The sequence below is a fragment of the Nycticebus coucang genome, chromosome 12 (assembly GCF_027406575.1).
Source record: "Nycticebus coucang isolate mNycCou1 chromosome 12, mNycCou1.pri, whole genome shotgun sequence".
In the NCBI taxonomy this organism is placed as follows: domain Eukaryota; kingdom Metazoa; phylum Chordata; class Mammalia; order Primates; family Lorisidae; genus Nycticebus; species Nycticebus coucang.
In genome coordinates, this window is record NC_069791.1 from 83206562 (window position 1) to 83231883 (window position 25322).

The 25322-nt window shown below is 53.1% G+C and overlaps 1 protein-coding gene across 3 annotated transcripts in view; it reads right to left on the minus strand.

Annotated features, from left to right (window-relative positions):
- Nucleotides 1–302: 302 nt before the first annotated feature.
- Nucleotides 303–25322, minus strand: part of SBK1 (SH3 domain binding kinase 1) — a 52527-nt gene continuing 27507 nt past the window's right edge. The window contains exons 1-4 of one of the 3 annotated variants that reach the window (XM_053557528.1): nt 24261–25074; nt 3612–3844; nt 1850–2052; nt 303–1280 (exon numbers count right to left, since the gene is read on the minus strand). In XM_053557528.1, coding sequence (XP_053413503.1) covers nt 459–1280; nt 1850–2052; nt 3612–3837 — 1251 coding nt within the window. In that variant the 5' untranslated portion in view covers nt 3838–3844; nt 24261–25074 and the 3' untranslated portion in view covers nt 303–458. Of the gene's footprint in view, nt 1281–1849; nt 2053–3611; nt 3845–24260; nt 25075–25322 lie in introns of those variants that run through there. The other 2 variants (XM_053557529.1, XM_053557527.1) reach the window with 2 other exon arrangements.

The window sequence follows — 25322 nt, forward strand, 5'->3', positions numbered from 1 at the left end:
ACATTTCAGTCCCTTTCTGTGCCAGGATGGGAAGGGGACAGAGTGGAGTGGCCAGGAGTGCAGGACCTGGGGTGGCACTGCAGATTGATCTGCTAGGGGGTGTGAAGGGTCAGGAAGGAGCAACTAGTTGGGGTTCCGGGGCTCAAGAAGGTGGCTGGAACTCTGCCCCAACGCTCCCTCCCTCCTGCTGTGTGTGGGAGGCTCTGAATTCTTGGGTCCGCGGGGCGGGGCTCCTCTCGGCCGCAGTCCTGCCCACCAGGCGGCGCCAGAGGTCTTTGGTGACTATCCCACCAGCTCGCCGCGGTCCTGCCTAGTCTACCGCTACGCCCTCCAGCCCGGCGGGAGCAAGTCGATTTCTTGCCGCCGCCGGCACGGGCTTGGAGCGGGCCCAGGTCGGCTCCCCGTGCCCCGCCCCTCCGGCTGCGTGCTCTGCCCGGCCCGAGGGCGGCGGGGACGGCTTAGACGCAGATCTCGATGGCCGTGGCCAGCACCACCTGCCCTTTGCTCTTGTCCGGGCGGCCGTCGGTCCTGCCGGGAGGACCCGGGGGAGCCAGGCCAGCCTCGGGCACCGGCACGGGCACGGGCACGGGCACCGGCCCAACAGCCGGGGGCGCGGGGCGGGAGCCGCTGCCGCTCTCGGTGAGCACGGTTCGCTTGAGCGGCCCGGGCGCCTCGAGGCGCAGCGGCCCGGCGGCGGGCAGGCGGTCCCCGGGCGGCTTGCGCGCGCGGTGCGAGGGCCGGCGCCGCAGCTCGGACGTGAGCTCGTGCTTGAGGAAGCGGAAGACCTCCTTGGCCGGGCCGCGGCGCTCGGGCTCCAGCGCCAGGAGCCGCTGGAACATGCGCAGCGCCGGCTCCGTGAAGCGGCGCCACTGCGACGGCAGCCCGGGCAGGCGGCCCCTCTGCCAGCGCACGAACTCCTCGAAGAAGGCGTCGGCGCCCGACGCCGCCTCCCACGGGAAGTTGCCCGTGAGCACGCAGAAGATGAGCACGCCGAAGGCCCACACGTCCACGCCCGTGTCCACCGCGAAGCCATCGGCGCGGCCCGCCTGGCACACTTCGGGGGCCGTATAGGGGATGGTGCCGCTGACGCGCTTCACGCGGCAGCCCACGCGGCGCGTCATGCCGAAGTCGGCCAGCTTCACGCGGCGGCACTCGCGGTCGAACAGCAGCACGTTCTCAGGCTTGATGTCGCGGTGCACCAGCTGCCGCCCGTGCATGAAGTCCAGCGCCAGGCCCAGCTGCTGCACGCAGCGCTTCACCGTGTCCTCGGGGAGCCCAACCTGCGGCCGGGGAGGACGCTCAGGGCGGCCACGCTCGCCTCCCCCCTCCGCCTCCCAGCCGTCGGGTCCCAGGTTCCCCCCCACTCCAGTCCCCTTGCTCCCCAATTCTCCCCTCCCCGCACCCGGCCAACTCTCCAGCTCCCTCTGGCCTACACTGTTTGGTCACATCCTCCCAGTGGCTATTTCCCTGAGGGGTCGTGGAGGTTCTGGAGGTCTCATCACTTAGCCAGCAAGTGGTAGAACAGATTCAAACCGAGCTACTGGATCTAATCCCTGTCACCCGCCGGTCCCTGGAGGTGGGGCCTGACACTTCCCCTCCTGTGTCGCTCCAGAGGAGGGCGCTGTTGGACTTCCTCCTTTCTGGCTTGTCATACTGCCTTAGAGGCTTACCGTGGGGTGTATGTTTCCCCACTAGAGCAAGGGCAGGGCCTTTGGCTTCTTCACTGTGCTGCCCAGCCCCCCAGACAGTAACTAACATTTAGTTGGCACTCGATAAATACTTATTTACACTAAACGGTCACTCCCTCTCCCTCACTCACAGTTTCCTTGCTATGCCACCATTCAAATACCTGGGGAGGGATGATGTCAAACAGGTCCCCAGCGGGCGCGTACTCCTGGGCAAAGACATAGCAGTCCTCTGTCTCAAAAACCACATCAAAGACCTTGATGATGAAAGGGCTGGAGGAGAGGCTGTTGGTGATGCTCACCTCCCTTAGGAAGTTCTTCAGCTTGGTTTTGCTCTTGTTCACAAACTTCAGTGCCATTTTGGTGCCTAATGGGGGTGACAGCAACCGTGGTGAAGCCCCCCTCCCTGTGGTCCTGTACCCTACATGCCCATGCCTGTCTGCACAGCCTGTCCTAATGAGAAGACATAACATGAGCCCCAGCCCTATCCTCATCTTCTAGATGGGAGACCTTGACAGAGGAGGTCAAGGCAGCCAAGCAGGGTTGCCTGAGTCCCTTATACCCAGGTTGCACCCTACATGAAGGGGTAGTGGAGGGCTTGCCGAGTCCTCCACCTGCTCTCACTTTGTCCTGTCATACTACATGCTTATTGATCTTGTCTGTGCCCCCGAGTATAGGAACGTCTGTCTTGGTCCCTGCTGTGTCTCCAGCGCATCTGTGTCTCCAAAATTCCAGCACATAGTAGGTGCTCAGCAAATTTTTTTTTTTTTTTTTTGTGCTGTGACTCGGATCAAATGTTTGTTAAGTGGATGAATGAGTAAGAAGAAATGAGACACTGGCGGGGCGGCGCCTGTGGCTCAGTCGGTAAGGCGCCGGCCCCATATACCGAGGGTGACGGGTTCAAACCCGGCCCTGGCCAAACTGCAACCAAAAAATAGCCAGGCGTTGTGGCGGGCGCCTGTAGTCCCAGCTACTCGGGAGGCTGAGGCAAGAGAATCGCTTAAGCCCAGGAGTTGGAGGTTGCTGTGAGCTGTGTGAGGCCATGGCACTCTACCGAGGGCCATAAAGTGAGACCCTGTCTCTACAAAAAAAAAAAAAAAGAAATGAGACACTGCGATACACAGGTCCCTGACTCTGTTTGGGCAGACATCTATGCCCACCTGATGGGTAGCGGTGTGATGCACATATGTGTCCACAGAGTGCTCATGCATCACATCCCTGCCTTCAGCACTTAGAATTCATAATGCGCAGTTCATAAGGGCCTTATATGGGGGGTGTTAATGTTACCCTATTTTACAGAGAAGGAAACCAAAGCACAGAGAGGTCAAGTCACTTGCCCAAAGTCACTCAGAAGGAAGTAGCAAAACTCAGGTGACCCCATGAGCACTGCTCTTCCTGCTGTCCTCAGTTGGCACAGAGCCCCCTGCCCCAGCTGACTGAGCTCACAGCCTGGGGATATTTAGCTCAGTGGTTAAGGAAGAAGGCTCTGGAGCTGACTACTGGGGGAGGGGGTTCATCCTAGTTCAAACCCTCTGTACTGTATGGCCTTGGTGAAATGACTGAATCTGTTTAGGTCCCACTGTCCTCACCTGAGAAATGGAAATGGCTATACTAACCCCACAGGGTCATCTTCCTCGACCCTGAGTGTGGTGCCTTGTTTGTGAGCACCTACCCTCAGCACTCTGTCTACCTCCCTAGGGCGGCTATCGAGGATATGCCAGTGATTCCCTGTCCTCTCCCCTGAGCTCCTGAAATCCCTGGGCACATCCCCCAGCTTCCTCTCTCACCCCATCTCCAGTCCTCTCCTCCCTGGGCCGTGTCAGGGTCATCCTATCCACCAGGACCACTGGCCCAGCAAGAGAAATGGAGCACCCTGGCCATGCCTCCAACTCCAACCTAAAACCCTATCACCCTGCAGACACTAACCTGTGCCCTTGTAGGCCACCAGGTCCACCTTCCCATAGGTGCCTTTGCCCAGTTCCCGGACAAGTTCATAGTGTTTGGTGACATCGCTGGCAGCCAGTGTGCGTAGGGTCAGCGCTTGCATGTCTTCTGTGAGAAGAGGCACACCAGCACCAGATCCAGGGGCGGTCCCCGGCCCACAGCAGGGCATGGAGTGGGGCGGCTCAGGCTCTGGGCAGCCCACACTCATCTTCTCCCTGTTGGGGTTGTGACATGAAGCATGTCATCAGGCAAGGGACCTCTCCCCACTTCCCAACACCCAGAAAACTTGAGGCTGGGCCCAGATGCAAGGCCCAGGATGACCATGAGAGGGCGACAAGCATCTTCTCCAGAGGGCCAAGCCTGAGCCAGCATTCCCCAAGTCACTGTCCCCACCCCCACACTTGGGTACCACCGCCCATCTGCCTCATGTTGACAACCACATGGTGTCAGGCAAGGCCCCTGTGTTTACGTCACACAGACATAGCCAGATAGGGAGTTCACACGAGTGCTCCCATTCACAAGTATTGATGAAGCACTGCTGTTTGCCAGGGCTCTCCAAAACCCTGAGGGCACAGCACTGACAAATAACTAAGACTCCCTGGCTTACACTGCAAAGGGAGATGGGCAATAAACACATGAACTTTATATTATGACCAAAGGTGACACGGACTGTGAGAAAATCAGGCAGAGCTGGGAAGGGGAAGTCTGAGGCAGCAGCTGCCATACCAAACACCTCAACCACAGTCTCAGGCCAGGCTCTGGTCACACAACACCATCCAGCCACACAACACACCAACACTGCCTGGCAGTGCCTCCCCCACAGCAGACACAAACCCAATCGGGGACACATACTACAGCTGTCAGTCCTTTGCCAGCAGACACAAGGCCAGAGAAGCCACCCACAAAGACCCAGCACCCCCATTCCCAGCCTAACTGATCCCTACAGCATCAACACAGCTGGGGTGGTCATCTAGGACATGATCCCCAGAACTGCTGAGTTTGTCTCCAGATGGATTGGTGTTCTCAACTCCACCCGTGGGTGCAGAGGGAGCAGAGAATTGAAGGAGGAAGTCTAGGTCTGCAGGCAGAGGAGATTATTTTTATTTTTTTGAGACAGGGTCTTGCTCTGTTGTCCAGACTAGAGTGCAGTGGTGTCATCATAGTTCACAGCAACCTCAAACTCCTGGGCTCAAGGGATCCTCCTGCCTCAGCCTCCTGAGTAGCTGGGACTGTAGGCACATGCCACCGTGCCCAGCTGATTTTTCTATTTTTTGTAGAAATGGGTTCTTACCATGTTGCTCAGGCTGGTCTCAAACTCCTGACCTCAAGCAATCCTTCCACTTTGCCCTCCCAAAGTCTGGACCATGCTTGGCTCCAGACCTGATTCTTGAATGCTTTGAGTGGGTGACAGTGAACTTAGTCCCCATCTGGGAGCTTCGCGTCTTGTTTATCCCCTTATTTTCTTTCACTTCATCTTCCTATAGTTTTACTGAGGTATATTTGATATACAACAAGCTACACATTTAAAGCGTACAATTTGATGAGTTTTGACACATGTATACTTCATGAAGCGATCATATGATCCAGATCATGGATGCATCCATCACACCAAAAGTTTCTTTCTGTCTCTTTTCAAGGCCCTGTCGCTCCCCACTCCTGGCTTTCAGGCAACCACTCTGGGGCCTTCCTTTCTTTCTGGAAAGTGGAAGGGCTAGGGAAGCTGAGCCTTCTCAGGCACAGGTGTGTGTCTGTGCCCTGGCAGGAGAGGCCTCTAGCCCCTGGATGCCTGCTCCTCGTGAAGCCTCCTTCTGCCCTCGCCTCATTCCCTTCTCCCTCTAATCCCAGCTGCATCACCCCAGCACCTCTAGCCTGCCCCACAGCCTCCCATTCCCTGAAGGACAACCACCATAGCGCCATCTAGGAGGAGGCACAGCTTGGGAGCCAGACATTATGGTCTGAATTCCAGCTCTGTCACTTGCTAGCTGGATGTCCTTGGACAAATTACTTTGTCTCTCTGTGCCTCAGTTTCCTCATCAGCCAGGATATAACAACAGTACCTTCTCCCTGCAGGCTGTTGTGAGGATTAAGTAAGTTAATAGATGTGAAGCGCCTATGCCTGGTGAGTGTCTGTGGGTGTCGGGTACTGCTGTGCTGCTCTCAGTATTGTTACTGGCCTTCTCTCGGCTGAGCAAGGGCTGCTGGCTATGGCTGGGGGCTGAAGGGGAACACCCTTCAATCCTTGCTTGGGCAGAGCAGCTCCCTTCCAGACCCAGGCACCTCCTGCCCCTCACCCCCACCTTCCCCTTCACTCCGGCACGACCCAGCCTCCCACTTCACACGGAGAGGAGGAACATCAGGAGGAACTTCCTGGCCTCCCACCCAGCCCCAAACGGAGCTCCATCTGCACCGTCCTCTCAGCTGGCTGGGAGCAGGCAGCCCTCCCCCCAACCCTCAGCTTCCTCGGGATCCTCTGCTGTAGCTCCTGCTCTAACAAAACTTCCCATCCTCCGCCCAGCTACTGCCTTGGCTTTCCTAGTCATTTTGTCCTGAATATGTGCCAGAAATCTGGCTGAAATGCCACATACTGTCCTCGCAGAGTCTAGTCTATAGCCTGGATGAGCCTACTTCACAGGCCTGAGGAAGCCCAGGCCTGTGCGTCCTTCCTTTCTGCCCTTAGTGTGCTGAGCTGAACACTGGCATGGCCCCTGCCACCAGGTCTCCATGGGTAGTCCCAGCTCTGGGCTGCACAGCACTGGGTCTGACGTGGGACGGCATCTCTCCAGGATAGTCTCTCCCCAGTTTCAGGCCTAGAAAAGATCTGCTTGTCCAACCCAGTCAAATGTCCAACACCTCCCCCTCACCCCCCATGAGAAGGCTCCTGAGTCAGGAAGCTGAGATGGCCACTGCGATGCCAGCAAGGAGAGGCACGGCTGCACCTGTGTGCTATCCTCATGCCAATGTGTCCTTGGACCCTCTCTGTGGGAGTGCGGGGCTATCCCTGAGGTGTTTGGAAGAGTGCACAGCCCTCTTTGTTTTGAATTGTTCCAGCCCTGGCCAGGGAGAGCTGTTGGGTTGCTCTCCTGACCTACTTCTCCTGAGGTGTGTGGACTCCCAGCGGGCTGCTGAGGTGGGCGGGCCACGTGCGTGTGGCACATGTGTACACACGTGTACAATTCTACTTTCGGCTTTGGCCCTGCTAGGTCACTTTGGGTTGTTTTCCATCCCCTGGGTTCTGGGCTGGCAGCTGCCAGTGGCTACAAGCCCTCCTTCCCCCAGGGATTGGCTCTTCCCTACACCCTTGGCCTCCACTGCCCTGCGTGGACTTGGGCCCTGCGTGTGCCCTCCCTCACGGGTGCAGCCTCGCACTGCCACTCCATAGCTTTGGTGTCCCCTATTCTGTCTCCTCACTGTTCCTGAACAACTTCTCCTGCCTTTTCACCCTCCTGGGCCTCATTACCCTCTCAGGTCCTGCGCCTCCAGGGAACCTTCCCTGCTGTTCTTGCATGTGGCAATTCCTGCCTCTACTGAACATCCGGATGCAGAGGCTACCTATCCCTCTCAGGGCTCCTCTTAAATATCCTGGGGTGGTCTTAGCTGGCAGGGGCTAGAACAGATTCAACCCTCTCCCTCATCCCTTTCCTTGGTTTCACAGGATCTAGTTTTGGAGGTTGGTTCCCAGTTCCCACCCCCTTCCTTTTCTCCTCCTTCCCCACTTCCCTCCCCCTTTAGGCCTATTCTCTGCAAGGTGTCAGCAGGAGACAAGGAATTAATCTGCACACTGTCCCTGCTGCCACGTCATCCCCCAGGTACACATTGCCTCTGACCCAGTTCTGATGCATGTGACTTGAGAGGCGCAGCGGGGAGCGATAGGAACAGCACGGGCCTTGAGGCTTGCGGGTTTGGCCTTGATCTTAAGGTGTGCCACTTTTTAGTTGGGTGACCTTGAACAAGTCACACTACTTCTCTGAGTTTCAGCTTCCATATCTGTACCATTAAGTAAATAATAGTAGGTGGAGCCTGTAGCTCAGTGGGTAGGACGCTGGCCACATACACTGAGGCTGGCGGGTTTGAACCTGGCCTGGGCCAGCTAAAACAACAATGGCAACCAAAACAAAAAAATAGCCGGGCGTTGTGCCAGGCACCTGTAGTCCCAGCTACTTGGGAGGCTGAGGCAAGTGAATCGCTTAAGCCCAGGAGTTTGAGGTTGCTATGAACTGTGACACCACAGCACTCTACCCAGGGCAACAGCTTGAGACTCTGTAACAAGAGCAGTAATAATAATGGCACCATACCAGGACTTAGCCAGACTCTGTTCTGAGGACTGGCTCACTTAACCTTCACAACTCTAGGACTCAGGTATTATCATTCCCACTCTGAAGAAGAAGATGAGACACAGAGACTAAATAACTGGCCCATGGTCACACCGATAGCACTGGGTTTGGCTCCAAAGTGAGTGCTTTTTTTTTAATTTAGAGACAGAGTCTCACTTTGTTGCCCTCAGTAAAGTGCCGTGGCATCACACAGCTCACAGCAACCTACAGCTCTTGGGCTCAGGCGATTCTCCTGCCTCAGCCTCCCAAGTAGGTAGGACCACAGGCGCCCACCACAACGCCAGCTATTCTTTTGTTGTTGTTGCAATTTGGCCATGGCTGGGGCCAGGTTTGAACCTGCCACCCTCGGTATCTGGGGCCGGTGCCCCACTCACTGAGCCACAGGTGCTGCCCCCAAAGTGAGTGCTTTTAACCACTATGCTTTCCTAAGGATGTTGGAAACATTTTACCCAGATACCTCAGTAGCCAGGTAGGGAAACTGAGGTCCAGAAGAGGACAGAATCTCATAGAGAACTTGATCCTCTAAGTATTTTACCATCTGTGGGCTTGATGGCTGTGAACTTGACACCATCAGTCAGGGGAAGCCTCTCCTGACCTCTGTTCATGCTGTATAGTTGGCATAGCACCCACCCACGCTCAAGCTGACCATGCTGCTGGCGCCTCCCTCCTTGCACTCAAGGGTGTGTCCTCACTGGCCCCCAAGGGATGCATACACCTGCCAGCTGTGTTGCTGAGAGGAGGTGGGGGTCCCCCCAACTTCATAGCAGAAGTCATGGCTCTGTCACATGCCAGGAAGGCCACTGTGATAGGGGAGGGTTTCCCAAGTGAGAGGCAGGACTGAACCACCTACTACTTCCTCTTTGTCAGCTGGAGTTGGGTGCCACCCTATGAAACTACATTGAACTCATCACCCGACTCAGGCTGACTTTGACATCACTGTTCCCCACTATACACAAAAACATAAATGCTGCAAGCTTGGCAAAGTTTGTTTTACTTGCTAAGTCCTCACAAGAACTCTAAGAAGGGGGCAAGATGGTTCCTAACTTTAAAACACATGTATCACCCATTGAGTATACAGTTCAATGATTTCAGAAAATGTACAGAGTTGGGCAACCCTCGCCACAGTTGAATGATGCTTTCTACGTTACAAATGAAGATCAGAGGCCCAAGTTGATGATTTGCCCACAGTCACAGCAAAGACAGCCAACGGTTCACCAAAAATGTGTGTTTCCTATTCTCTACTACAAAGCCGCTGCTGGGAAGTGGCTGTCCAGCAGGGAGCTACATCCTCAGCCTCCTTTGCGTCTAGGGTGGCCATGTGACTGGCTTTCCCACCGAGATGTGAACAGAAGTGGTGTGTCTCAATGCCAGCCTGGGGAAGGTTCCTCTTGTCTGTCTTCTGTGTGCTAGCTTGCTGCAGAGGACTCCAACTCCAAAACTCTAAAAGATGGTGGAGCCACGGGACAGGAGGAGGCTAGGTCCCCAAATCACTGTGCAGAAGGCCTCCAGCAGAGGAGGGTTACCCACTCTTCACTCTTCAATGATGAGCCAGAGGAAAACATCTATTGTGTTAGGCTGCTGAGACATGGGGGCTTGTCTGCCTCAGCAGCTGGCATTACCCCACCCCAAGGGTTATAACTTAAGTAAACAAAAAAGCTAAGATTTGAACCTCAGAGTCTTCCACTGTCTAGAACATGGGGCCAGAGGAGGCTAACCAGGATGACACTGAAAACCAAGTGACAAGAATCCAGTTACAGGAGTGTATGGAAGGTGAACAGACTATAAAGACAAGAGGGCCTGCTCTTATGCTGTCTTATAGGAGAAAAATAATACTGGCAAATATTTATTGAGCATTTACTACATGCCAGGTGCTATGGATTAAATCATATAATGATCACAACAACGCTGGGAGGTGGGTGCTACTATTATTATCCTCATTTTACAGAAAGGGATACTGCTATGGTTTGAATGTCCTCTCTGAAACTCATGTTGACACTTAATTGCCATTGTGACAGCATTAAGAAGTGGGACCTTTAAGAGATGATTTAGCCATGAGGGCTGTGCCCTCATGAACAGGTTAATGCCATTTTCTTAGGAGAGGTTTCTTTTTTTTTTTTTTTAAGTATTTAATTTAATTTAATTATTTATTTATTTTTATTTTTTTTGTGGTTTTTTTTTTTTTTTTTTTTGGCCGGGGCTGGGTTTGAACCCGCCACCTCTGGCATATGGGACCGGCGCCCTACTCCTTGAGCCACAGGCGCCACCCAGGAGAGGTTTCTTTATAACAGTAGAAGTTTGGCCCATTTATGCCAGTCCCTCCCTTCCTCTCTCCCTCCCTTTCTCTTTTTTCCCCTTCTGCCAAGGTATGACGTAGCAAGAAGGCCCTCACCAGAGGCTGGCACCTTGATCTTGGACGTACGAGCCTCCAGAACTGTGAGAAATCAATCTTGGTTCATTATGATTACCCAGTCTGGGCTACTCTGTCATATAGCATCACAGAACGGACTAGGACAGATACAGAGGCACAGATGGGCTGAGCCCTTGCCCAGAGTGAATAATTAGCACCCTAGGACTGAACTCTGGCTACCAGGCTTCAGAGTCCACGCTCTTATACACTGTGTCCTGTGAAGCTCCTAACAGCAGACCCAGACAGACAGCAGCTCAAAATAAGACGTAGCAGGGAGGAAACGCATCCTGGCTGCGATGCAGAAACAGAGGCCAGACCAAGTCAATCTCCCGGGGATTCTAATATCTTCTGCCTCCAAGGCCCCTCCCTCAGGGTGTTGGACCGGTGCTGCTATGCCCTAAGTATGGGCAGACTCCAAAGATATACTTAGCAAACCTCCCCCTGAAAAAATGCCAGTGTCTGGATGACTGCTTCTAGGTGGGTCACCTCACTTCTGGGTTAATGTTATTATTACAAGTCCCCGTGAAATACGAAGCCATATGATGGTATTCCAGGGCCCAAGGGGGCACAGGGAGCACCTTTAACTTACACCTGCTTCACTTTGCTTCTCTGTAAAGTGATGGGGGCTAGGGCCTGTATGAATGAGCCACACTTCCACAGGCTCCTCACCTATTTCCAGGTTCCTCCCCCCAATCCTTTTTATATGTGTGGTCAGAGAAATCGTCTTAAGAACAGATTTGACCCAATGCTTGCCTCACTCACACACTTTCCTTGGTTTCTGAATGGGCTGTAGTGTTTTCTCCCACTCAGCACCAATGTCCCTTTCTTTGGGCAATGGCCCTCTCTCTGCCCATGGGATTCAGCAGGGGTGTCTCTACCCTGGCTTTAGGGGTGGGCCTGATCCAGGCCTGGCCAATCAGTGGACCCATCCCATCATCTGCCAGATAACGGTGACTGGTTCAGAGATGAAAAAGTGACCAAAGGTGACCCACAGATCTAGCCTTAGGATGTTAGCCTTAGGAAAAACGAATCCTCTCACCTTGGGCTGCAAAACTGGAGGACACAGGTCTGGAGCTGCTGAGGGTTGGTTTTGTCACCATGCAGGAGTTGGTGGGGGGGTACTTGTTTAAATAAAGCAACAAAGATAAGTAGAAATAAGAGAAAGGAAGAAGGCAAGGTGAGGTGGCTCACGCCTATAATCCTACCACTCTGGGAGGCCAAGGCGGGTGGATTACTTGAGCTCAGCAATTCTAGACCAGCCTGAGCAAGAGTGAGACCCTGCCTTTACTAAAAATAGAACAGTAACTAGCCAGGCATCATGGTGAGCATCTGTAGTCCCAGCTACTCGGGAGGCTAAGGCAAGAGGATCTCTTGAGCCCAAGAGTTTGAGGTTGCTATGCGCTATGACGCCATGGCACTTTACCCAGGGTGACAGAGTGACACTCTTGTCTCCAAAAAAAATACAAAGGGAGAGAGAAAGGGGGAGTGATTTTTGGTGACTTTGAGCCCTGGATTCAGGCATGTCTAGAGCAAATTATGTTCCTCAACATTTGTTTCATGAATCAATACACTTCCTTTTTGGCTTAATTAAGCATGTTTGACTTGGGTTTATGTAACTTGCAATCTACTCGAGCCCAGGCACTGTGCTGGGTGTTGGCATGGGATGGGTAGGTTAGAACAATGCACCAGAAAAATGAGAATGAGCCCACATATTGGGTGGCAGATAAAATATGGACACAGAAAACCATGAGGCCTGGCTCGGCGCCTATAGCCCAGTGGTTATGGTACCGGCCACATGCATCAAGGCTGGTGGGTTCAAACCTGGCCCGGGCCAGCTAAACAACAATGACAACTGCAACAAAAAAATAGCCAGGCGTTGTGGTAGGCGCCTGTAGTTCCAGCTAATTGGGAGTCTGAGGCAAGAGAATTGTTTTTTTTTTTTTTTTTTGTAGAGACAGAGTCTCACTTTATGGCCCTCGGTAGAGTGCCGTGGCCTCACACAGCTCACAGCAACCTCTAACTCCTGGGCTTAAGCGATTCTCTTGCCTCAGCCTCCCGAGTAGCTGGGACTACAGGTGTCCACCACAACGCCCGGCTATTTTTTGGTTGCAGTTCGGCCGGGGCCGGGTTTGAACCCGCCACCCTCGGTATATGGGGCCAGCGCCTTACCGACTGAGCCACAGGCGCCGCCCACAAGAGAATTGTTTAAGTCCAAGAGTTTGAGGTTGCTATAACTGTGACACCACGGCCCTCTACTGAGGGCAACAAAATGAGATTCTGTCTCAAAAAAAGAAGAAAGAAATAAAACCATGAGGCCAGGAAGGCAATAGCCAGTGCTCCAAGCACTTCCAAGAGGGCCTGGCAGGGTCAGAGTGGCTTCCTAAATCAGGAGGTGACACCTGAAGGGGGCTTGAAGGGGATTAATAATCCAGCAAGAAACCTAAGGACTCCTTGAAGGCAAGCCCCTGCCTTAATCATCCTGCTATTCCCAGCACTTAGGCAGGGTGTGACAAATGTTGAGTGATTAATTTTCTACGTGTTTGGGAAACTGTAACTTTTTATATCTGGGCTTTCTTGAATGTGACCTTATAGGCACACAGCTATTTTCCCAGGGACCTGCATGAAGTACCATTAGTGCCATTTTATAGATGCAGAATCTGATGGCCAGAAAGAAACAGTGATTTGCTCAAAGTCATATAGAAAGTCAGTGGCAGGGCAGTGCCTGTGGCTCAGCGGGTAGGGCGCCGGTCCCATATGCTGGAGGTGGCGGGTTCAAACCCAGCCCCGGCCAAATTAAAAAAAAAAAAAAAAAATGAAAGTCAGTGGCAAGGCTGGGCGAGAAGCTGGGGCACCAGCAGCCTCAGTCCCAAGCACAGCATAGATGGGAGTGGCTGTAACACTGGTCCATTCACAGAAGCTGGAGTGCTGTCATGAGACTGATGATGATGATGGGGAGAAAAGGGAGAATGATAAACTGCTAACACTAAGGGAACCCCCATCATGTGTCAAGTGCCTCATGTAAATGCACTCATGTAAATGGAAGCCTCACAATGTCCTATGACATGGGGACTATTATTTATTTATTTATTTTTTCAGAGACAGAGTCTCTACTCCTCGGTAGAGGAGTCTCTACTCCTCGGTAGAGTGAGTGCCATGACATCACAGCTCACAGCAACCTCCAACTCCTGGGTTTAGGTGATTCTCTTGCCTCAGCCTCCCAAGTAGCTGGGACTACAGGCGCCTGCCACAATGCCCGGCTATGCTTTTTAGTTGCAGTTTGGCTGGGGCCGGGTTTGAACCCACCACCATCAGTATATGGGGCCAGCACCCTGCTCACTGAGCTACAGGCGCCGCCTGACATGGGAACTATTATTAACCCCAATTTACAGATGAGGAAACTGATGTACAGAGTGGTCATGCCACTTGATCAGGATCATCCATCCAGTAAGTGGCAGAGCCAAGATTCACATCACTCTGGTGTCCAGAAGCCTAGCCATTATGCTTCACTGTCTCTAAAAGATACAGTAAAAATGACCATTTATTTTATCAATGTGCCAAGACTTTATTTATTTATTTATTTATTTATTTTTGAGACAGAGTCTCACTATGTTGCCCTCAGTAGAGTGCTGTGGCGTCACAGCTCATAGCAACCTCAAACTCTTGGGCTTAAGCAATTCTCTTACCTCAGCCTCCCAAGTAGCTGGGACTACAGACACCTGCCATAACGCCTGGCTATTTTTTTTTTTGTTGTAGCTGTCATTGTTTGGCAGGTCCAGGCTGGGTTCAAACCTGCCAGCTCCAGTGTATGTGGCTGGCGCCCTAGCTGCTGAGCTACAGGCTTTGAGCCAGGGCCAAAACTTTACATTGCTACTGCCGATCAATCTTCACCGCAATCCTATTTTATAGAACACTGAGGCTCAGGGGAGTTAAGCAACTTGCCCAAAGTCACTCAGCTCCTGAGTGGCAGAGCCAGGCATTGAACTCTGAGCTTTCCCCTGCTCTATCTTCCCTTCTCTGTTCTTGGTCTCTGGTTCACAGTGCCAGGCTTCCCTGCAGCCCCACTGTCTTCAGCACCACAGGCGTGGACAGCACCAAGGCCAGCCCCGCAGGACTGAAGGAGGACGGGGAGCCAGGCCTGAAAGACTGTTACTGAACTGGAAGCCAGGCCCCCAGGACTGGAAAGGTACATGTGGATATGCTGCCACTCATTTAACCAAACTTTATAGGTATTTAGTTAAGCTACCTTGAAATGAGGGGAAATAAGATTTCTCATTTGCTTGTATTTGCATAAAATAACTTTAGAATCAGTATTAAAAAACGTGTTTGCCACCTTCAGCAGCCACCCTGGTCACTCACCACTCATTTCCACTAGTCACCTCATCACCAGTACATTCTTAGCTGGTTCCCCATCCCCCACAGTTCATTCCTGACACAGCAGCCAGGAAGTGTCACATTACTCCCAGGCTCATCATCCCACCTCGCTCCAAAGCTTTCCACAGACTCTTTGACCTCCCTCCACACAATACATTGGTCTCCCTGCTCTCCCCTGATCATGCCAGCTCCCTGCCTGGGGGCTGTTCTCTTTGCCTGGACAGTTCTTCCCCCAGATAACCACACAGTTTCCTTCAAGTTCTGCTCAAATACCTTCTCAACTTGGGCTGTCCTACTGCACTCCCGATCCCCTGTACCCTGCTCTATCTTTTCCCCACCAGAACATATCACTTTCTAACATACTGTGCAATTTACCAACTTCTGAAATCCATTGTGAATGTCTCCTGCTCCCAGTAGAACCTACGTAGCTGGAGGGACTTTGCTGTCTGGCCTTGTTCACTGCTGTGTAACCCAGCAGCTAACATAGTCCCTGGCACATAGCAGCACTTAATAAATATTTGTTGAATGAATGATGAACAAATGAATCTCTGGGGAGAAAGGTGGGAACTGAGTGTGCACAGGAAGGACAGGAATGAAAACTTTTCATTAGGTATGATCCTGTTTGGTCTAGGGAGCAAAAGGAATCAGGTATTGTTGGAGATCAGACAATGCCAGAGACAAGTCCCAGGGGAGGCTGGATCTGCCTTCCCAGCTGGCATGGGGTCTGAAATCTTCCGAGACGGGCCAGAGGGGAAAGGTCCATCTCAGCTGCCCTGAACTCCATAGCAGGCCACCTGTGCTCAGAAAGGAAGGTGCATCTGTGAGCCCTTTTACACCCTGCCTGTAGTGGAGCCTTCTCTCTATGACCTCGAGGCAGATGTCCCAGCCTGGCTCTCTGCCTCTTAACACCTTCCCTGAAGGATGTCCCCAACCTCCTATTCCCCCTGCACTTGCTGTACTTCACCATGGAAATCCATTTGCATGTGGACTCTGCTATTTACTGCTAGGGAGTAGAGGGTCCAGAGGTGCTTAGAAAGATTCTGGCCTATACTCTGGTCAGCAGGGAGCCTTGGCCAGACCCTCCTCCTCCTCAGCTTTCCAGTCTATGAAGTAAGCTGATCTAGTGGTTCTTATCCCTTCATGGGTCACCATAAGACCTAGGACCTTCTCCCCTGAAAAATGTCCTCAGGTAGCACATGCATACTTCTGCACACAACATCAGGGGGTCTGGGCCCCTAGGAACCCAAAAGATTCTAGATAAGTCCTCCCCCTAACCTTGGTCCTTCAACACAAATACATATCCCATCAAACATTTTATTCTGGTTGAAAAGGAACAGGAGGAGAGCAGGAGGAGAATATTCTCAAATCTCCTCATAAGGTACAAATTCTGGCTCCAGCCCTTAGCTGTGTGACCTCAGGAAGGTCTAAGCCTCAGTTAGCTGACCAGTTAAATGGGCATTCTCAGCCCATTTAACTGGTCATTCTCAGCCCATTTTACAGTAAAATGGGGCTGAGAATGCCCATTTAACATAATGGAATTTGCTGAACGGACGGGTGCGGGACCTGGGTTCTGTCGTTGACTCTGCAGGTAAGCTTGGATGAGGCTGTATTCTCACTGTGCCTTGCTGTTCTATAAGTGGAGACTGTTCAGCTCTGCTAAATCTTATCCCCAGGACCTGCTCAAGCGAGAGGGCCTGTGGGGATCACTTGACCCAGCTCCCCCATTTCCTAGATGAGGAAACTAAGAGGAAGAGCTGGGACATTCCTAGGATCAAGCCGCAGGGGCATCCTTCCTCACTGCCCTCCCCCTGGCAGCCTGGGTTCCCTGTGCTGTGAGGCTCTGTGTCTGGCTCTGGCCACCACCTCAGCCTCCCCTCCCAGCTGGTGTACAGCATGCCCCTTTCTCAGGGCACATCCTTGGTGACTATTAATAGCCTGTGACGCTGCCTGCTTGCAGCTGGTGCCCAGAGCTGGCACAGGCCCTCCAGCCTGTTCTGGCCCACCCCAGCAGGGCCCCAAGGGAGGCAGGAGTCCTGGGCCTGGCCCCCCTGGCTACATGAGGGCCCAGGGTCCAAGGTGGTCCAGGAGGGACAGAGTGAGCTGAGGACATCTTCCTACCCTAGCTGGGTGGACAGCCAGTGCTTCGGGTGTCAACAGGAGTAGAGGGTGGTGAGCATGTGGTTGCCCCCCCACTGGCTGACAGGCCAGGGTCTTGGCTGAGGGTCCACCAGGGACAAGTCGTGGCCCTGGAGAGGTGGCTGGGTGAGCAGAGGCTACCAGAAGAGACAGACCCTTCCTCAGCGGCAGCCTTCATCTCCTTCCCCTCCCTGACCCCCCACAAAGGGAGCTACAGCCTGGGTTGAGGCATGTGTCTCCATCTCCCTCCAGCCATAAAGCTGTGAGCAAGCCACTTACTGTCTGTGTGCCCCCACCTCATCAGCAGTGAAATGAGGATAATAACAGAGCAGGTTAAAGTATAATTAGGAATAGCCAACATTTATGAACAACTTAAAGGATAAGCACTTCATACATATTCACTCATTTAAACCTCATGACAATCTCAGGACAAGCTGCTGTCATCATTCCCATTACATCTCTCATAGCTCAGGAAACTGAGACTCAGAGAAGGGACGATTAAGTTGCATGGCCAGTGCCACACAGTGAGGAAGTGGCTTAGAGGTTATATTTTTGGCTCTAGAACATTAAAAAAATATTTGTTGGCCAGGTGCAATGGCTCATGCCTATAATCCTAGCACACTGGGAGGCCAAGGCAAGTAGATTGCTTGAGCACAGGAGTTCCAGACCAGCCTGAGCAAGAGTGAGACACTGTCTCTACTAAAAAGAGAAAACTAGCTGGGCGTTGTAGTGAGTGCCTATAGTCCTGTCCCAGCTACTCAGCATGCTAAGGCAAGAGGATCTCTTGAGCCCAGGAATTTGAGTTAAGATGCCACAGCTACCCAGGGTGATGGAGTGAGACTCTGCCTCAAAAATAAGAAAAAAAAAAAAAGAAAGAAATATTTGGTCCTGGAGGGGTGGCTCACGCCTATAATCCTAGCACTCTGGGAGGCTGAGGCGGGTGGATAGCTTGAGCTCACCGAGTTTGAGACCAGCCTGAGCAAAAGTGAGACCCTGTCTCTACTAAAAATAGAAAAACTGAGGCAAGAGGATTGCTTGAGCCCAAGAGTTGGAGGTTGCTGTGAGCCATGGTGCCACGGCACTCTACCTAGGGCGACAGTTTGCGACTCTGTCTCAAAAAATAAGCAATATTTGTTGAGCACCTGTGCTTGGTACTATTTTTGGATCTGGAATACATCTGTGAACCAAACAGCCTTGCCCTCAAGGAGCTTATACTCCAGCTTGGAGGCATCTGGTGATAGAGATGTGTAAGAGACGTATGTCAGACAGCGAGGTCCTCAAGGAAACAACATAGCAAGGAAAGGGTGAGGAAACTGGCAGCAGGTGGTCAGGACAAGTAAGAAGGCTGCAAGTGAGGAGCCACTATTGTGGGCAGTGTGGCTGCCAAGTGGTAGGTAAGGGGGAGGGGGCAGGAGATGATGGTAAACTGGAGAACGAGGGTGGCTGTCATTGTACCGGGCTGTGAAGGCCATGGTGAGGACTTGGCTTTCATTTGCCCAGGCCTGAGAAGACATTTCCTAAAGCCCACTCGTGCACCAGGCTCTAGAGGTGAAGCAACACCAGGAACCCAATGTGGGGTTACACTCAGGGACTCTGAGGCCAGCCACATCAGTGTTGCACCACTGTCTTTGGAGTGAGGCTGAGAAGGTGAGGGAAGCTCTTCTGGGAGAGTCTCAGAAGCCACAGTTGTAGTGAGCAGAGGCATGGGCGGAAAGCTGGGGAGGATGTTTGGGAAAGCAGCAGTTTGGGGCTTATCAGAGCCTGTTGGGGCCTTCAGACTGGCCTTGCCTGTGGCCTGAGTGAATGGTGAAAAGGTAGGCAGAATCTTCTCTGAGCCCCAGATATGGAAATGTCCCCCTAAGCCTCCATTTAAAAAAATTTTTTTTTTTTTTGTAGAGACAGAGTCTCATTTTATTGCTCTCAGTAGAGTGCCGTGGCATCCCACAGCTCACAGCAACCTCCAACTCCTGGGCTTAGGCAATTCTCTTGCCTCAGCCTCCTGAGTAGCTGGGATTACAGGCGCCCACCACAACACCCGGCTATTTTTTTGTTGCAGTTTGGCTGGGGCCGGGTTTGAACCTGCCACCCTTGGTATATGGGGCTGGCACCCTACCTGCTGAGCCACAGGCGCCGCCCCATTTTTTTAATCTTTAAAAGAGGAGTTCACCTTCCTTTCCTGCTCAGGGCTTTTCAGGACATGTATTAACAGCAAACCCTCAGTGGGTACTAGGTGTCATTCACAGCACTTTACAAACATTCATTCATATACTCTTCAAAGTGACTCTACAAGGAAGGTACTAATATCATTCCCCTTTTTTATAGATGAGGAATCTGAGACACAGAAAACTTAAGCATCTTGCCCAAGGTCACATAGCTAGAGATTGGGTCTACAGCTTGCGCTTTTTACCACAGAGCTGTGCTAACTGCGGCTCCCACTGTGACTCCTGGAAGAGGCACATGGGGTCAGAGCTGGCAGGGATCTGAGCTCCCAAAGAGGGAAGGTCTCCTTCCTGCCAGGCCTTGAGCACTGGCTCAGAGTCAGAAGCCCCTTTCTGGTACAGTAGGGGGTCCTAACAGACTGCTCTGGAGGCAGTAGGGGCCAAGAGTTTGCAGTCGCTCTGGGAGGAAGTTGGAACATTCTAGGTCCCTCTGGTGACTGCCTAAACCCACAGCCAAGGACTACAAATGCAATGGGAAGTCACAGCAGGTCCCCTGGCTGATCAGCTCATCTGCTTACCCCAGCAGGGTGTGAGAGGAATAATAAGAGCAAACACTTAAGCAGCAGGCGCAGCTAAAAGCGATTTATCTGTAACAGATTCCTTTAATCCTCACAACTTTAGGAAGAAGGAACTATTATTACCTCCAATCTGTATCAGAAGAAACTGAGGCACAGAGGATAACTGACTTGTCCAAGGTCATGCAGCTAGTGAATGGCAGAGGGGGGATTTGACTGATGCCGTTTCACACAGACCTTTGGTGGTCCTCAGAACTGGGCTCAAATCCCTGCTCTGAGGTTAATGTCATGCTAAATGAGAAAACAACATCCAGTGCCTGGCATGGAGCACTTGACATGGAAAATTTTTCTACTGCTTCCTTTCCAACTCTGACATTACATGGTTTTCTGAATAGAGGGTGAGTTGCAAGTCAGGACCTGTCACCTCTCCAGGTGTGGCCAATCGGTGGCAGGAAAGGGGAGGGTGGACGAGCAGGAAGTGGGAGAGGAGACTTTAAACTGCCACTGCTTCCTGGACCTGGAAGGGGAACAGGCGAGTGGGATAGAGGGTGTGGGTGGTTTGGGAAACTCTGACCTGGCTTGGTGGCTCACGCCTGTAATCCTAGCACTCTGGGAGGCAGAGGCTGGTGGATTGCTTAAGATCAGGAGTTTGAGACTAGCCTGAGCCAGACTGAGACACCATCTCTAAAAATAGCCATTGTGGCAGGCATCTGTAGTCCCACCTACTTAGGAGGCTGAGGATCACTTGAGCCCAAGAGTTTGAGGTTGCTGTGAGCTATGATGCCATGGCATTCTACTGAGGGCAACAAAGTGAGACTGTCTAAAAAAAAAAAAAAAGCCCAGCAGGCACCCACCCAGAAAGCAGAGGCTACAAATGCCGATGCTTCCAAAACCATGGCCAGGCCACCCTGTGTCCCCTCTCAGGCAGAGCCTCCAGGACAGGCTCATCCTCCTCACTCCTTTCACCCAGAACAGGTCCAAGCAAACTCCATGTTCTTTAAGGACCAGGAGCTACTGCCTCTCAAAGACCTCTTCCCTGCCCCTGGGAATAGCACCCAAAGCCCTCTGCTTCCCTAGACCAGCTCCCAAGGAAGCATAACCTCTAAGGATTAGTCATCCATTTGCTGAGGCCCCTTTTAATAAGGGCCACTAGTTAAGGAGTCCTTTCAATATGGCAGACCCTGTCATAGGTCTGTTTCATGGTTTAGCCTGCTTAACATCCTATATTATGTGTTTTACACATAAGTAAACTGAGGCCCAGAGAGGTAAGTGACTTGTCAAAGGTCACACAGCAGCTAAATGAGATTCAAATGCAGGCAGAGTACATAGCCTTTGTTCTGTCATCTCTTTTGACTTCAGGATGCAGTAAACCTTTGTCCAGGAAGAGGGCATACTCTCTTCCAGAGCCATGCCCAGTGACTGGGGCCCACTGCTGGCCCCTGACCCACCTACCTGGGAACATCCCACCAGTTCATTAATCTTTAAGGAATGTGATATTTTTGAGTGACTCCTACATATAGGCTCCATCTCTCCTGCCTAACCAAAACTTCAAACAGATTGGACTCAGCCCTAGAAAGTTAGAACAAGGAGGAAACATAGCCAAAGGAAACTTTAGTCCAATTCTTCTCTGGACAGAGAGATAAAGGAAGCCTAGAGAGCAGCTCTCCCTTAAGAGTTCTCAGTCCTCATGCCTAGAACCTTGGACTTCTACTCCTAGGTAAGTGGGACAGCAAAAACAGGTGTTAGGTGGCTGAATGCCTCTAGCACAGGGGTTAAGGGTACGAGATGGAGCTAGGAGTGGAAAATAGGACCAAGCTAGAGAAATTCAGGCTCATTTTACCATTCAGCCCTACTGACCCCAGATGGACACTGCCCTGTGCATGTTCTAAGCTGGCCATGGGAAAAGCAGGGAATACCCATATGTGAAGAACACACACAGACAAAGGTCACCTGCTAAGCAAACATTTTTCTGGCCCCTACTCTGGGCCTGCAAACCCAGATGCCAGCAGCAGGGGCCAGTAGGTCACATGGATGAGTGAATAGGCTAGGTGGGACCTGGGATGAGCTGGAAGGAGGGACCTTATCTAAAAAAGGTGGGTATTCATTGCTTTGGCCTGGGGCTGCCCATCTGATTTTTTAAGAGGATTCAAAAATCAGGGCACCGCCTATGGCTCAGTGGGTAGGGCACCAGCCCCATATACCGAGGGTGGCAGGTTCAAACCCGGCCCTGGACAAACTGCAACAAAAAAAATAGCTGGGTGTTGTGGCAGGAACCTGTAGTCCCAGCTACTGGGAGGCTGAGGCAAGAGAATCGCCCAAGCCCAGGAGTTGGAGGTTGCTGTGAGCTGTGTGACGCCATGGAACTCTACCAAGGGCCATAAAGTGAGACTCTGTCTCTAAAAAAAAAAAAAAAAAAGAAAGAAAGAAAGAAAGAAAATGCTCATGAAGTATGGGCAAGACAAACCTGGTTTCCATTTCCTGGAGCTCAATGTATACATGTGGAGACATATAGCAGTATAGACACACACCATTATCTCCAAGCCACCAATTCATCAACCAAATTCAGCTCTCTATTAGGAGCCAGCCCAGGTCAGCTCAAAAAGGGAGGTGGGAGCAGAAAGCAGCTCCTAGGGTGGAGCTTTTGTGGTCAGGGGAGTAGTATGTGATGGAGGAGAAGAATTAGAGGACATGCAGGAGATAAGCCAGGAGCAGAAGAGGGTGACTGAAGAGTGAGAGATGATGCCTGGGGCCAGACTGCAGAGGGCTGTAACTGCTGGGCTACTTTACCCTGGACTCAATGGGGAGCCACTGCAGTTAGTGGGGGGTGGGCAGGATTGACTCCCTGACCCCTCTGGCCTCATAGTTTTCCTTGGTCAGACTGACTCAAATTCCTGCTCTTATTAGCCCCTTTGCCTTGCCTGTGGAGTGTATGATCTGGGAACCCACTGGGAGAAATGAACTCATTCACAGATGGGTAGGACAGACCTGGATGTTGCTAGTGGCCCAACTTCAATCCACATCTGCCCTGCTAGCTGAGTGGCTTGCTCTCTGCCAGTATCTCTGGGAAATGCCACACATTTGCCCAAGGTCACCCAGTCTTCAAGGCAGCTGGTTCTCTCATAATCTCAATTGCCCTAAAATTTGCAGGAGGGGCTGCTAGGTCTGGCCTGAAGCACCCCTCACCCTTTTCATCTGCTGGTCACATACTCACCCTTGAGTCAATGCCAGCAGCAGATGGGGGTGGAGATACTTGGTACTGGGAAGAGGGGAGAAGATGAATCAGCTCCCCAGGCTCAGAGCTCCCAACTCTGCAGCAAGATGGGGACCAGGTGCCTCAGATGTAGGCTCAAGAACTGGTCAGCTGGATCTGACCAGGTTCACCTCAACTGGCCCAACAGGCATAGCCTGGGCAAACTGAGAAAAGCCCATCAGGAAAGAAGATCAGGATAAAGTGGGAAAAAGGATCCTGAGACCAGTGTATGGTCCACCACACCTACCAGCTAAAGGTGTGTTGAACGAATACATAAACAAAGGACCTACTTATAGGGCTCCCTATACCTGTCTTCGTGAGCCTCAATTTGCTCATCTATCAAATGGGTTCGGTGTCACTGCTTGCCTGTAGAGGGCCCGGTGAGAAAAGACTAGGAAATCCCAGCAACTCAGCATGGTCCTGCCTCTTCTCAGGATTTCTGATCCAGAATGTCCGTGTACAACATCCCTGAAGACCTCTTAGTTGCAGGGCCTCAGGGTTCAGGAACTCACTCCAGTTTGGGCTGGGGTATTGCTTTGTATATTACCTGGAGCTTTCCAGGCTAAAGCCAGGACCTGGAATTGCCCCTGGACTGCCCAGGGCACACTGACCCACCCGAGGTGTTTTGGAGGTCAGATGAAGGGAAGATCTTGGGCTTGCTACCCCTTGGAAATATGAGGACAAAAAGGTGCCCTGACCTGAAATGGCTTCTCCATCTAGACTATGTCCCCTCCCCAGAAACTAATACCTTCCTATTGGGGGAGGGCTTGCCCCCCTCCCTATCCTGCAGGGAGCACAAAGTATGGCCTGGGTGAAGACCCCCACTGTGGCCTAGGTGGGAGGCAGTAGAATAAATAAGGGATTCCAATCCATTCTCTCAAACACACCCCTTCCCTGCTCTGTCACAGACAAAGACACACACCCAAAGCCCCAGTCATCACCTTGGGCCACAGACTGCAAGCCCCCTCACCTGTGGACAACTCCAAATTTTCTCTTCCCATGGGGGACTTCACTTGAGAATTCAACCTGGCCTTGGGGGGAGGGATATATAGACTCCAAAGATCTAGGGTCCCACACTCCAGGCTCACAGCTTTGGGGGAGGACCAGGCACTCTCTCCCCACCCTCTTCCTTCCTCTCCAATGCACAAGGGGCCTCATCATCACTCCCCCATGAGGCCAAAGAGCTGAGCCCAAACCTCAAAGCTGGGGTGCAGGATGGGGGAAGGGAGAGGAGGAGGGGGCGGCTCCTCCAAGCGAGACACAAAGAAACGTCCTTCAGCCTCAGCTCCATGGCGACGCTGGGGAGGGGTAAGAGCGCACCCAGTACTTCCTTCCCCACCTGCAGGGCTATAGGGATCACGGTGGCCACTCACCTGCCGCCTCTCACCTGGACCCGTCTTACCTGGGCTGGGGCCGCGGGGACGCCGCGGCAGGGGGTCTGGGCGCCGTCTCGGTCTTCGTCAGCCCGGCCCAGGAGGGGCTCAGGGCACCACAATCATGGGCCGGGATAGGAAAGGTGCCGCAAGAGGCTCAGTCGCTCCAGTCCTGGAGCTTTGAGGGGGGTCCACAAGGCTTCTTGCTGGTGAGGGGTATTTCTTGCTTTCCTCGGGTCCCTAGATTTGGAATTTCTGTGTGCCGGAGTTGGGGGGGTTTAGGGTCCCCTGATCTAGGGGCTTCTGAGATGTGTCTTCGTGTCTTGAGGTGTGGAGTTGTTATGACCAGGATCTTGGGAGAGGGTTCCCGCAATCCTGGACGAGGGGGGGTGCGTTCTAGGTCTTGGGGGGGCCCAGATTGAAGAGGGGGAGTCTTCGCGGCACCGTAGAGGGGTCGCTGTTTTCCAAATAGAGGAAATCTCCGCTTCCCCAAGGGGGAGTCGCTCTGTGTCGAATCTGGAGGGGCCCCCCTCTTTCCTGGAGCTCGCTGGATCCTGGATGAGGTGGGGGGTATCCCCGCGCTCCCCGGCTGCGGGGGCTGACTGGGTCCCGGCCACCGGCAGGAGCTGGAAGGAAGCCCCTCAGCCGCTGGGGGGCTCCGTCCCCGCCGCTACGAGCAGCCTGGCCCTGCGGTCCCGGACCCCGGCCTGGCCCGGGCTCTGGCTGCGGCTGCGACTTGCGCTCCGCCTGGTGCTTGGGCCCCGGCCCCGGAGCCCGCCCGGGCTGCGCTCCATCGCGGCATCCCGGCTCCGCCCTCCGGCCGGCGCGCACCTGCCCGCCTGGCCCGCGGCTCCACCCCCCGGCTCGCGCGCCGCCGACCGCCCCTTTGTCCGCCCCGCTTGGCGCGCGCCGCGCGCACGCGCACTAGCCCGGCGCGCGCTGTTCCTCCCGCCGCCGTCGCCTCCCGCCGCGCTCCGCGGGGCGCTGATTCTCCCAGAGCTGAGGGAACCGCACGCGGCGCCCGCACCTCGCCTTCCGGCTGCGCCGGGTCCTAGCGCCCGTAGGCTCCCTCTCTGTCCTCCCACCCCCCG